The sequence below is a fragment of the Acinonyx jubatus genome, chromosome B1, assembly GCF_027475565.1.
Source record: "Acinonyx jubatus isolate Ajub_Pintada_27869175 chromosome B1, VMU_Ajub_asm_v1.0, whole genome shotgun sequence".
Taxonomy (NCBI): domain Eukaryota; kingdom Metazoa; phylum Chordata; class Mammalia; order Carnivora; family Felidae; genus Acinonyx; species Acinonyx jubatus.
In genome coordinates this window covers 75,531,057-75,543,910 of record NC_069382.1, presented here as the reverse complement: position 1 = coordinate 75,543,910, position 12,854 = coordinate 75,531,057, and the positions used below count along the sequence as shown (strand labels likewise).

The following is a 12,854-nucleotide window of genomic DNA, read 5'->3' as shown; positions in this document are numbered from 1 at the left end:
CTGTAAGAATCATGGCAGAAAGGGCAGCAAGGCTCCCAAGGTGAAACAACAAATAAGAGAACAGTTTATATGAATCTTTTTTCTAGTCTAGGTTCAGGTTATGGAGTAAATGGAGACAGTCTCTCCCTGAACCATTTTGCTTTTTGTCCTTTGTTGTTAGAACTAGACAAAAACACCAAAATGTATAGTCATTAAAGATTATGAAATTAAAAATAATGCTCAGTTTCAAAAATTCAAGTCCGTAGTCACCGGGCCCTTTCACTGAAAATAGTCATTTCATCATTTTTGCTTCTGGGAGCAATGTTTGGCACGTAGTGAATAGGAATGAAAACATGAGACAGCAGAAAGTCTTAGCACAGTGCGGTCTAAAAGGCTTGTAAGCATCTTTAGGTAATAAATAATGGAGCTGGAAAACTGCCTGTAAGAGCTAAAGTTTCTGGCCAGAATTGAAGACTAGCCAACGCATTTGAAAAGTAAAGTAGCATGAAGCAAAATCAGCAGATGTTCAAGGCAACTTTTCTTATGTAAAACTCCATAAAGAAGTACGGCACGAAAACTCATTTAAACAAATAATGCTAAAGAAAAATTTGCATTGTATTTGTTAGTCAAGGTAGAGGTAGGCAGGTGAGGTGGTTGGGGGAAGGGAGTTACCACTTGGCAAAAAGGCAGCTCCAAAATTCTAAAATCATGTTGCTAATCTGTGTGATCTAAGGACAAGTGTTGAGAACAAAAAACAATTACCTTCCCTTCAGGCCTAGTTGAGCTTTTCTGCCCCAAACGGTTTTTAAAAGACCCCTCCTGGATATCATCAAGAAAATGTTCACATCCAGATACTTCGTGATTTAAAATTATTGTTTATCAAGAGCAGAAAAGGGCCATTTGTAATCATGCAAAAAATGGAGAAGAGCTTTTGGATTAAAATTCTTAGATTCTCTGTAGCATAGAAATGAAGTCTTTTTTAAAAGCAGTCTGGGGGCGCCTGGGTGGCTCAGTCGGTTGGGCGATCGACTTCGGCTCAGGTCACGATCTCGTGGTCCGTGAGTTCGAGCCCCGCGTCGGGCTCTGTGCTGACAGCTCAGAGCCTGGAGCCTGTTTCAGATTCTGTGTCTTCCTCTCTCTCTGACCTTCCCCCATTCATGCTCTGTCTCTCTCTGTCTCTAAAAATGAATACACGTTAAAAAAAATAAAAAAAAAATAAAAGCAGTCTGCACAAAAGTTTTTATTCAGACAAATGTTAGATTAAGAGGTGTGAGAAAAGGTACAGAGAATCCACCACCAACAGAGAGCTAAGGTCAAGGCTGGCTTCCACACGAAGGGCCAGTCCCTCCTAATGAAGCCCTCTTCAATCAGGACCTGGCAGACAGAATTGGTAGAATCTGCAACCACCAAGGAGAATTAGACCCATCTCTGTAATGACGAATGATTAGCAAAGATAGTGTATCTTGGTTAGAAAAAAAGGAGTTATCTCAACAAAGTAAATAACAGTTGAAACATCCTACTCTTCAAATTCTGCAGTGGCTTAAAAGGAGAGAATTTGCTTTGCTTCTACTATGAATTAACCCTAATTAATTAATAGTTGCTTACCTAGGACCCCCAAATTTTGTTTGCATTAAGATTGTAATGCTGAAACTAATTTTTTGCCATCGCAATAAAAATTCAAATTTTGGCAAACTGGGTTTTGATACATACCACATATTAAGTAAATATCTTATGAAAAGTGATTACATCTTAATTCTTATATGAGGGTTAGGAATAAAATTCTTTACACAAATTAATGCAAAGAGCATAAGCAAAATAATTTTAACTAACAGCTGTGGAAATTCTTTCTCTTCTCTCTTCACTCTTGTTGAGAAACAGTAATCTTTTTTCAATTTAGGGATATAATGTTAGGGAATAATGTTAAAATAATGGCATATTACATAATTGTATTTACTATGAAAGAAGGCCAAATCTTTTGTCAGGGATCTTTGAGTGAGAAAATGTGTGTAGTCGGTGTTCTAAAGCTCGAGTGATTGAAGCCTGCACTACCAGCCTGCAAGATGACCCCAATGATCCCTGACCCCTGGTAGTCATACCTTTCTGTCCCACATTAACAGGGCTGACCCATGTAACTCACAGGATGCTATGGGAATGACATAATAGTTTTCACCTTGTTCTCTCATGAATGCTTGTTCTAGAGGAAGCCAGCCGAGATGTTACAACATTCAGGCGACCCTACAGAGAGGTGCTCATGGCAAGGAACTGAGAGCTCCTACCAACCATGTGAGTGAGCCAGGTTGGAAGTGGGTCTTCCAGTGCCAGTCAAACCTTCACAGGACTGCAGCCCCAATCAACATCTTGACTGCAATCAAATGAGAACTCAAGGGAAACTGCCTCTAGATTTCCGAATCACAGAAACTGCTGAGTTAATAAAGAAATTTACAGCAATACTTATTGCTGTAAATCACAAGATTTGGGATAATTTGTTACTACAGCAATAGATTAGAAAGTGTGTGTGTGTTTCCCCCCTCCAAGAAATAGTAATAGCAAAACAAATGAACACACCCATTTTAAGTCATTTACAAAGCTGATTGGTTCTGCAATTACTTGGACTTATGAGGCCTTATCTCAAGGAATTTGCCATTTAGTTCCTTTTTTTTGAAAGTGCTGTGCTGAGACCAGCAGCATTGGCATTACCTGGGAGCTTGTTAGGAATGTAGAATTTCAAATTCTATCCCAGACCTACTGAATCAGAAGCTACATTTTATGAGATTCCCCCACTGCATGTAAGTACATCGAAGTTTGAGAACACTTATGTGTTTGATTGTTAATGTTACAGCCTGTAGTTGGAAACCCTGGCTACGTACATTAAGAGCACTTTCAAAAACTACTGTTGGAGAAGCCCAACAGTAAATTGTGATTTAATTGGCTGGGATTGAGGTCTATTTTAGAAATTTTCCCCTTGAAAACTACACTGAAACCTCAGATCAGCTGACTTCCTGGCCTGCTCCAGGCCTGATTCTAGAAGTCAGCTATGTCCGGGTCTGTCCCTGAGATTGCTCTGGGGCTACAATGCTGCACTGAACAGGATTCTTCTGGGGCATTGCCAGGCCAAGGCAACTTCACACCTGCTCAAGAACTACTGCGGATTTTTCTGCCTTCTCATATTCATGTTCTTCCAGGACTCAGTTCATTCCAAGAAAAGTATCCGTGCTTTCCTACCTTACAGGTCGATTTGGATTTGTTTTCTAGGGCCAGAGAACCAGGTGCTGAATAAATAAGGTTTCAGGGTAGGTTGGGTAACCTGCTGGATTAGGACCAAACATCTCTTAGTTTTATATTTCCCTAATGGCAAAATGGAAGTAACTAATGTTTCTCACAAGCCTTTAGGAGATATGTTTTTACTGTTGACCAAACGCTAGTAAACTAAGATTTCCAATGTGATGGGTGCTTACAAATGTTAGACATATTGCTTAATAAGAAGCTTAAATTTACAACATTTAATACCACTTGAGTGCAAGTGGGGGAGGGGAGGTGTTTGTTTCCCTTATGCATCCCCAGTGATGGAAACAATGCCTAGTACATGGCATGCTCTTAAGAAATATTTGTTGACATAAATCCCTCAAAACCCAGTAACTTGTGATGATTCATTCAAAGTTACTCAGCATCCTATGTTAGCAAATCTGCAATGGAAACTGTTTTATTAAAGGTTTTTTAAATAAAGCTTCAAATTTCCTCTTAAAAAGTAAATTTTGTGCCCAAATCCAATGGCATGTTTCGAATTTCTGCCCTAGTTTGGCCTCGGTTCCTCCTTTGGAGATTAGTTAGGGATGTGATCTCTGCCCTTGAATCTCCTTCCTTTGTAATTTTTTTGGCCTGCGCGTTTACGTTTCCCAGGCGGAGGAGCGCGCGCCGCGGGGGCGCCCATTAGCGCGCTGCGCGCGTTTGTAGCTGTCAGGCGGGCGGGGCTGCCTAGGACCCGGGAGGAGCCGCTCCTCTCGCGCCGCAGAGCCTCCGCGCCGACTCGTGCGTCCCCCTTCTCCTGGCGCACCCACTTCCCTCCCGGGTTTTGGCAGCCCTTTGGGGGCAGGAACCCCCCCACCCCCAACCTCGCGGAGTCGGGGTGCGGATGCTCGCGGGTGCACTGGGCCGGCCGGCAGAGAGGGAGGCGGGCTGCATTATTTCCCGCTAGGGCCAGGCTCTGGGGGAGGAAGGGGCCCCGCACTGCCTTCCCAGCCTGAGTCCGCGCGCGCCGCCCCAGGGCAGGGCCTGCGGAGGAGCGAAGCGGCGGCGCCGCATCCCCGGCCTCTGGCTGGGCGCGTGGGCGGGCCGAGGCCGGGCGCGACGCCCCTGCGGGCCCGCGGCGCCTCTCCCACGCTCCCAGCCCCTCCCCCTCCTCTTCCTTCCCCTCAGCCTCCCGGGAGCCGCCGGCGGACGCGAGCCGAGGCGGGCGCCCGAGCTTTGTGTGAGCCCGCGGGCCCGGGGCGAGCCTGGGGAGGTCCAACTTTGCGGCTCCTGGCCGGCTCCCAGGCGGGAGTTGTGAGGCGTGGCTTGGTGGAGAAGGCAACCGGGGTTGGGGGGGCCGTGAGGCTCCCCGGTAGGCGGGAGGGATCGAGCGAGCCGCTCTGGACAATGAGCTGGGCAGCTCGACGCTGTGGCCACTTTTAGTGGGGGCGCGGGCCGGTCGGCGCCTCGGCTGCTCAGAGGCCCCCACCTGCGAGGAGAGGGCGGGATGCCAGAGCCAGGTGTCCCGGCGCTGTGAGGCCCCTCACGGTCAGACGTCCCTGTACTTGATTCTCGCATTGACGTTGGGCTACCGAGAGGTTGTGACTGGGACGTTTTTTGTGGGGAGCCCTTGGAGCAGCCGCGATGGCCAGCACCAGGAGTATTGAGCTGGAGCACTTTGAGGAACGGGACAAAAGGCCGCGACCAGGGTCGCGGAGAGGGGCGCCCAGCTCCTCGGGAGGCAGCAGCAGTTCGGGCCCCAAGGGGAACGGGCTCATTCCCAGCCCGGCGCATAGTGCCCACTGCAGCTTCTACCGCACGCGGACCCTGCAGGCTCTGAGCTCGGAGAAGAAGGCCAAGAAGGCACGCTTCTACCGGAATGGGGACCGCTACTTCAAGGGCCTGGTGTTTGCCATCTCCAGCGACCGCTTCCGGTCCTTCGATGCCCTGCTCATCGAGCTCACCCGCTCCCTGTCGGACAACGTGAACCTGCCCCAGGGCGTCCGCACCATCTATACCATCGATGGCAGTCGGAAGATCTCCAGCCTGGACGAGCTGCTGGAAGGTAGGAGGAGAGGGCCCCGCGCGGCAGGTGCGGCCCAGCGCGACAGCAGGTGCAGTGGCCATGGGCCGGCGCGCGCCCGCTTGCGCTGCGCAGAGGGGAGTTTATGGGGTGTTTTCTAGGCCGCCATGGGAACTGTACGTTTCTGTCAGCTTTTTTATAGATTTTGTGTGTGGGGCGCGCTCCCATATACAGTGTCCTTTCCCGGAGATTTGTCTTTAAAAAAGAAAAAGAAAAGAAAGAAATCCCAGTGGCCTTTCGTGCCATCTCTTAAGATTGGTGAACTTGGAGTTTTTGTTTGTTTTTACTGCAAATTGTTTGAAAAGGTGGCTCTCAGCTGAGGATCTGATGATGATAAGCTTTGATGATAAGCTTTCTGTTTGGCCCTCTGTGTGGACCTCGGTGCAGGCACCTGTGATGTTCCAGCGTTTGGGACCCTGTTGTACCTGCTCTACTCAGAAGTTGGGGCTGTGAAACGCTCTAGGCTGACTTTCCTAGTTTGGCTTTCAGTGTGTAATTTAAGGTCAGAAGGCATGATTCTAGACAGTGGCTCTCAACCTTGGGAGCATCTTGGATCACTAGGGACTTTAAAAAATTATGGATGGCTGTACCCTGCCCCCAGATATTCGGATGTTTGGGGTGTGATCTGGGCAGTTGGAGTTTTAAAAGCTCCCCAGGTGGTTGCAATGTACAGAGAAGATTGAAAACCACTGTGCTACAGGGTTTTCTACATTTTGCTGGTAATGAGGTGAATCAAGGTCAGTCTCTCCTGCCTCCTCCCCTACTGAAAGTAGCTAGTTAAGATGATAGAGTCTGTTGGAGTCAGCAGTTGGGGCCTATTATGAATTAGTAATCCTAGAACGTTAACCATACTTCACTCAGGGAGTGCTTGGCTGTATGTTGTGTCATCCTTGAATTCTTGCAATAATGTATTTCCTTTCAAGGGGAAAAGACATCACTAGTAGTTAAGAACTTCTTTCCAGATCTAAACAGTACCTATAAAGATGACAGAACTCAAGTGTATGCAGACTGCATGTTTGCATACTGTCTGCTCTTATGCATCTTAACAAAAAACAAAAAACAAAAAACTTATTCTTGGATGGGGGAGGGGCAGAGATCGTGAGAGAGAGAATCCCAAGCAGGCTCTGCACTGTCAGCTTGGAGTCCGACTCGGGACTTGATCCCACAACCTGTGAGATCATGACCTGAGCTGAAATCAAGAGTCAGATGCTTAACCCACTGAGCCACCCAGGCGCCCCTCTCATGCATCTTTCTTAATGCAGATGGTACATTCCATGTCGTGATAACAATATTGGCTTAGCACAGAAAGGAAACTGAACTTTGAGCCAACTATTTTTCTTATATTATCTCATCATGTTCTTATGGTTTGAAGACAGTTTGACAATCTTACACATTAGGAAACTTGAGCAACATGCCTGTTACACAGTGCCTGCATATAATGCCCTTTCATCTCCAGTTCACCGCTAATAAATTGATGTAGCCATACTGAGAAGTACTGAAAGTGGTTGAGTTTCTCTACTTCGTCATTGTTACCAGAGGTTTTCCCTGTCTTGGCTAGATGAGGACCCTGCCCAAATTAAGTTGTCTCTTCAGCCTGTGTGTGTGTGTGTGTGTGTGTATTCTTGACTTTACACATTCACTTGGTCATTTGTGTGTTTTGGTTTTAAAGTCCTCCTGAGGAGGTGATGACAGCCAGAGGAGTTTAAATAAAGTGATGCATTGTTAAAAGGGCCTTATTGATTTATCATGTGAAATACTTAAAGGCAGAATTTGCCTAGATATTTCAAAACTGAGTAACATTTTCTGACTGACCCAAGCCAGATTAGCAGCCCTGTGGAAAAATGAAGGCAATGCCTATTGCTTAAGTACCCATTTCTCACCTTCCCTTGGGATACCGTGCATAGTGTCTGAGGAAGGACAAAAATTTTAATATACTCTCAAGTAATTTTAACAGTGTATTTGCTACATGAAATTAGTGTACTCCAAAGATAAATATCATCATGGTGGGAGGTGGTCAAGATGACCATTATGCATATGAGTTAATGAAAGCACATATTTTACCGAGTTTGTCATTGCCCAGGTGTTGCATGGTCCACTGAAACTGTATAGTTTCAACTGTAAGTTGAAAGTTGACAAGTTTACTTCTGATTATGTACTCACTGATATTTGGAGGATGGGGAACCATAAGAATGTGTAGAGTCCAAATTTTACTACCGTATGATAAATGGTGATTAACATAAATAATTTGCACAACAGAAGCGTTTCCCTGGTCTAGCCAATTGCCTACTTGTTTCAAGCAGTATTTAATATAATAAAATTACTGCAAAAGAAGAAAATTTGTGCCCTTCTTTTGTCATAGTGACATTCTCTCTGACAATGGATCTTTGTCTAGGTCTTGAATTTCCAACAAAATGAGTGGAATACCCTGTTTCAAGGCTGTTTGCAAGAGAAAAATAAATGCTTAATATCAGTCATTTGTGAATTTAAATAGTTTAAATTTTTAGTTAAAATTGTGTGCTCAGATGTTCAGATTTATCATGAGGAAGAACTAACCAGCTATCTGCAAAATTACTATTTGCATCAGTAAAAATGAGCGCACAGACTGTATAGTGTTGCCCGTATAGTCAAAATTGACTATTTTAGATCATTTTTAAAAAACTATTTTATTTTTAAATTGTATTATTATTTTAGTAATCTCTACACCCAACATGGGGCTTGAACTTATTCTGAGATTGAGGGTCCTATGCTTTTCCAGCTGAATCATCCAGGCACCCTTGGCCATTTTATTTTATTTTTTTTAAGTAGGCTTCAGGCCTAGTGAGGAGCCCAAAATGGGGCTTGAACTCATGACCCCAAAATCAAGACCTGAGCTAAAATCAAGAGTTGGACTGAGTGAGCCACCCAAATACCCCTCCCTCTCCCTGTTTTGAGTGCAGGTAGGGGAGAGTGGCAGGGGGAGAGAGAGAGAGAGAGAGAGAGAGAGGGAGAGGAAGGGAGGGAGGGAAGGAGGGAGGGGGAGAATCCCAAGCAGGCTCCATGCTCAATGCACAGCCCTACTTGGGACTTGATCCCATGACTCTGGGATCATCACCTGAGCTGAAATCAAGAGTCAGACACTCAACTGACTGATCCACACAGGTGCCCCTGGTTCATTTGTTTTCTTTTTTAACGTTTATTTATTTTGAGAAGGTGGGGGGGGAGTGTGATGGGGGAAGGGTGGAGAGTGGGAATCCCAAGCAGTCTCCATGCTATCAGTGCAGAACCCCATGCAGGGCTTAATCCCGGAAACCATGAGATCATGACCTGAGCCAGTTTCAAGGAGATACTGCTTTTCTAGAATGTTTTTCTAAAACGCTTTTAGTGGAGAATAGAAAGTGATGATTCAAGACAGCTGGGCATGAACACTCATTTAGAGCCCCAATCCTGTTGAACTCAGATGACAAAAGAAATTTGCATGGCCCAGATTTTTTCTTCTGCCTTTGACCTTGAATGTCTCTGGAGACTGAAAACAGTGTTCAGGTGTTGGCTGGCACTCCTCCTGTACTATGCTGAACCAGCAGGCATCTTCAGCCTTTTGGTTTACTTCCCCTTGCTGGATTAATTTCACTGAGTTGGTGCTGTGCATCCCTGTACTACGTTTAGTCTTTGAAACTGGATGGGCACATTCTCTCAGAGGAGGACTGTGAGTCATAACAGTCAGCACTGGGAAAATCTGTTTCAGTTGTCTGAAGCCATGATCCAGCCAAACTTACAGCATCTCTGGTAGACAACTGAGGATGTTCAGATGACTTGTTCTTAAGTTCTCATGTCTGTGGCTAAAAGTCAGAATTCCTAATCTTAGGTGTTTATTTACGTAATGGCTACAGCCAACCTGGGGCTCGAACTCATGACCTATAGATCAAGAGTCATATGTTCCTCTGACCGAGCCAGCCAAGCACTCCTCTAGTCTTAGTTTTTGTTTCATGACTGTTCTCCCCTTCTGAACATTTTGGCTATATTTGTGACATTTTGATGTCCTAAAGAGAGATGGATAGTAGAAACAATGCCTGATTGAGTCAGGATCCCTGGGTTCTAGTGACTGGATTTAAGGAAAAATCACCTCTGTTCTCTGCCCAGAGAACAGGGTCCTTTCCTATTGAATGAAAGGTTGGCAGATTATCTAAAGAATATCCTGTCTAGACTGAAAGTATATACCCTTCCCCTTTCTAAGTGATTACTGAGTGTATGATGCCCTGGGCTGCCTTTCCCTACCCAGAACCTGTCTTCTAGGAAATTACTAAGGCTGCAGATGTCCTACTACCAAGCAAGTAGTGGGTGTAAGGGTCTGATGAAGTATTTGCCAGGAGTCAAAAATATTAATAGCCACCTGTCTCTGCCTCTCTCATTCCAAAGTAAAATGTTGTTTTATGTTGTTTTGATCTTTTACTCCTCAGTAACAACAACAAACATTGAATTTTTTTTGCGAGAGAATTTTGATTGTTTCGGTAAGTGATACTTCCATTCTTCCATTAAATGAACTTGAAAATTAGCTTGAATTCTTTTGATTTTAAGAAAAATAAGGTTCGAAAGTGATCAAGCACTTGATGTTCCTGAGGTTCTCCTAGTAAGCCTAGTTTATTGAATCTGTTTGGTTAGGTCAACCTCTTTGAAGGTGTTAAACCAAAATACAGTTACTGAGAGAGTTTTTAAGTAAAAATGAGTCTCAATAAGAACCTAGATTATAGGGTAAGGGTTCCCCTCGACCAAAGATAGATTTTTTATAGTAATAATAGAAATCGAGTTCTTCACAACTTGTTATGGTGAGGAAAGAAACATAAACTCTGTGAGTTATAAGATATTTGCACATAGAAGTCAAAAGTAGTACACTAAGGCATTTATGATGATCAGATGTGGCAGTTTAACATTGAATTTTAGGTGTGCAAGCCTTCTCTGGCAGACTCCTAGGTTCTTCAAGACCCACTTCAAATATTGCTTCTCTATGAAGTCTCTTTCTAAACCTTAGGTATATTGGTCTCAGATAGTTGTTGATCGAGAGTATATTTGTTGTTGTTCCAGGTGCTGTTCCAGGGTACAGTCTCTTTCCTCAAGATGCTCATAGAGGAAGAGAGATAATGAACATACACACACACACACACACACACACACACACAGAGCTGGTCCCAGCTCATATGCTGTAAATGAAGTAGAAATGAGGTAGGGGCAGGATGATGAAAACATCTTTTCTGAGAAACAGATGTTGGAGTTAAAGTCTGAGGTGAAGCTTAGAACTCTTCCCTTTTCTTACCTCACAGCATTTTTCCTTAGCACTATTATTATAACACTGATCTTTGTAATTAGTGGTGTATCAGGTTGGGAGCATGGTGAGGTCAGATCTCTTGCACACACAATAAATTCATTGAATAAGTAGGCCAGAAAGTGATTGTACCTCTAAGTCCCTTGGTTGTCAAGGGAAGTTTTGTATGAATTGAGTTGTTCCTCTATATTTGTGAAAAAATACATACTTTGAAAAATTGGATTATGTTTAGATACATTAAAGATTCTGTGCTCACTCATCATTGTGGAGAAAGTGACTTTTCCAGAATACCTGCTTCTACAAATCTGATTATTTTCTTCCTCTCATTTCCTAAAATAGGGAAATTTGGATATGCTATAATACAGCCACCTAATAAGCTCTTTCCAGAAGTAATGGGAAGAGAAGTTTTCATTTGAAGAATAAAGAATTATTAAGGTTGAGGGGAAGAAATGGAATATTCAGGAGATCACATATGAATTCAAGTATGACAGTGATACTTGGGTAGTTGAAAGAAAATATCAATATTTCATAAGGTTTTCAGCTATGGAAATAGATAGTTTATGATCTTGTGATATAAAATAAACTAGATTCCCTTGGGCGGTGGTTGTCAGACTGCTTTCTTCACTGCTGGGAAGGCTAGAGGAGTTGCTGTGGGTCTCTACTGCCTGTCTGGATCTCTTCCCCCTCATTTCCACCTGCCTATACTCCCACCACTTCTGTTTTTTATTTCTTCTATTGATAAACCACTACTAGTAGTAAAAACTAGTAGTAGTAAAACTAGTAGTAGTAGTTTTACTAGTAGTAAAAACCACTACTCTGAGGATTCAGGATTCTTACATTAACACCATCTCACCATAAACACGTGAGATATTTTAATTCATTCATTCCTTTTTCAAGTTTTTATTTAAATTCCAGTTAGTTGGGGCACCGGGGTGGCTCAGTCGGTTCAGTGTCTGACTTTGGCTCAGGTCATGATCTTATAGTTTGTGGATTCGAGCCCCCTGTCAGGCTCTGTGCTGAGCCTACTTGGGATTCTCTCTCCCTCTCTCTTTCTCTGCCCTCCCCCACTCACATTTTCTCTCTCTCTTTCTATCTCTCAAAATAAATAAATTTTTAAAAATTCCAGTTAACATACAGTATAATATTTGCTTCAGGGGTAGAACTTAGTGATTTTATCACTTACATGTAAAACCCAGGGCTCATCACAAGTGCCCTCCTTAATACCCATCACCCATTTAACCTATCCCACTGCCCACCTCCCCTCTAGCAAAGCTCAGTTTTTTCTTTATAGCTAAGAGTCTGTTTTCTGGTTTGCTGCTTCCCCCCTCTGCTATGTTCATCTGTTTTGTTTTTTAAATTCCATATATGAGTGAAATCATATGGTGTTTGTCTTTCTCTGACTTATTTCATTTACCATAACACTCTCTAGCTCCATCCACGTCATTGCAAATGGCAAGATTTCATTCCTTTTTTTTTTGAACTTTTTTATTTAATGTTTTTTATTTATTTTTGAGAGAAAGAGATAGAACCCTCAAGCATGAGCGGGGGAGGAGCAGAGAGAGAGGGAGACACAGAATCCGAAGCAGGCTCCAGGCTCTGAGCTGTCAGCACAGAGCCCAACACGGGACTCGAACTCACAAACCATGAGATCATGACCGGAGCCTGAGATCATGACCTGAGCCGAAGTCAGAAGACGCTCAACCGGCTGAGCCACCTAGGCCCCCCAGAGTTCATTCTTTTTTATGACTGAATAATATTCAGGAACAATATTCCATTGTGTGTATATATCTATGTGTATATATCTATATATAAATATGTATGTATCTTTATCCATTTATCATTTGATGTACATGTGAGATGTTTTATTTACAGTCATTGTGTGAAGTCCTTTACATGTTTCGTCTCATTTAACTTTACGCTATCTTGTGAGATATGCTGCACTGTCTTTCCATTTTACAGATGGGGAGGCTCAGAGAGGATAAAGAAATTGCCCTCTCACGCCATGAGTAAAAGGTGGGGCTGAAGCTCGATGTCTTTGTCCTTTGCTTTTGAACTGTATTCTGAACTGCCTGTTTTGTACCACCTGTGAGGAAATGGGGTCTATTCCAACCCCCCAGGTTTACATAGATCGCAGCGTATGAGCAGTCTAGAACTCCAAACATGTTAATCACTTATGTTTAGAAAATGAAGATCACAGTAGTTCATTAGTCACTGTAGGTGTAAAGACAATTTAGGATGTTTCATGTATGGGTCCTGAATAAAATGCATTATCCT

General features: G+C 43.6%; 1 protein-coding gene across 12 annotated transcripts in view; it reads left to right on the top strand.

The window, feature by feature from the left end:
- Positions 1–4,399: 4,399 nt before the first annotated feature.
- Positions 4,400–12,854, top strand: part of DCLK2 (doublecortin like kinase 2) — a 152,701-nt gene continuing 144,246 nt past the window's right edge. For all 12 annotated transcript variants that reach the window (XR_003423064.2, XR_003423063.2, XR_008296076.1 and 9 more), the window contains exon 1: positions 4,400–5,269. Coding sequence is in view for 9 of the 12 variants with exons in the window: in XM_027067051.2 (XP_026922852.2) it covers positions 4,849–5,269 (421 nt within the window). In the remaining 3 variants the exon portion in view is untranslated. The remainder of the gene's footprint in view (positions 5,270–12,854) is intronic.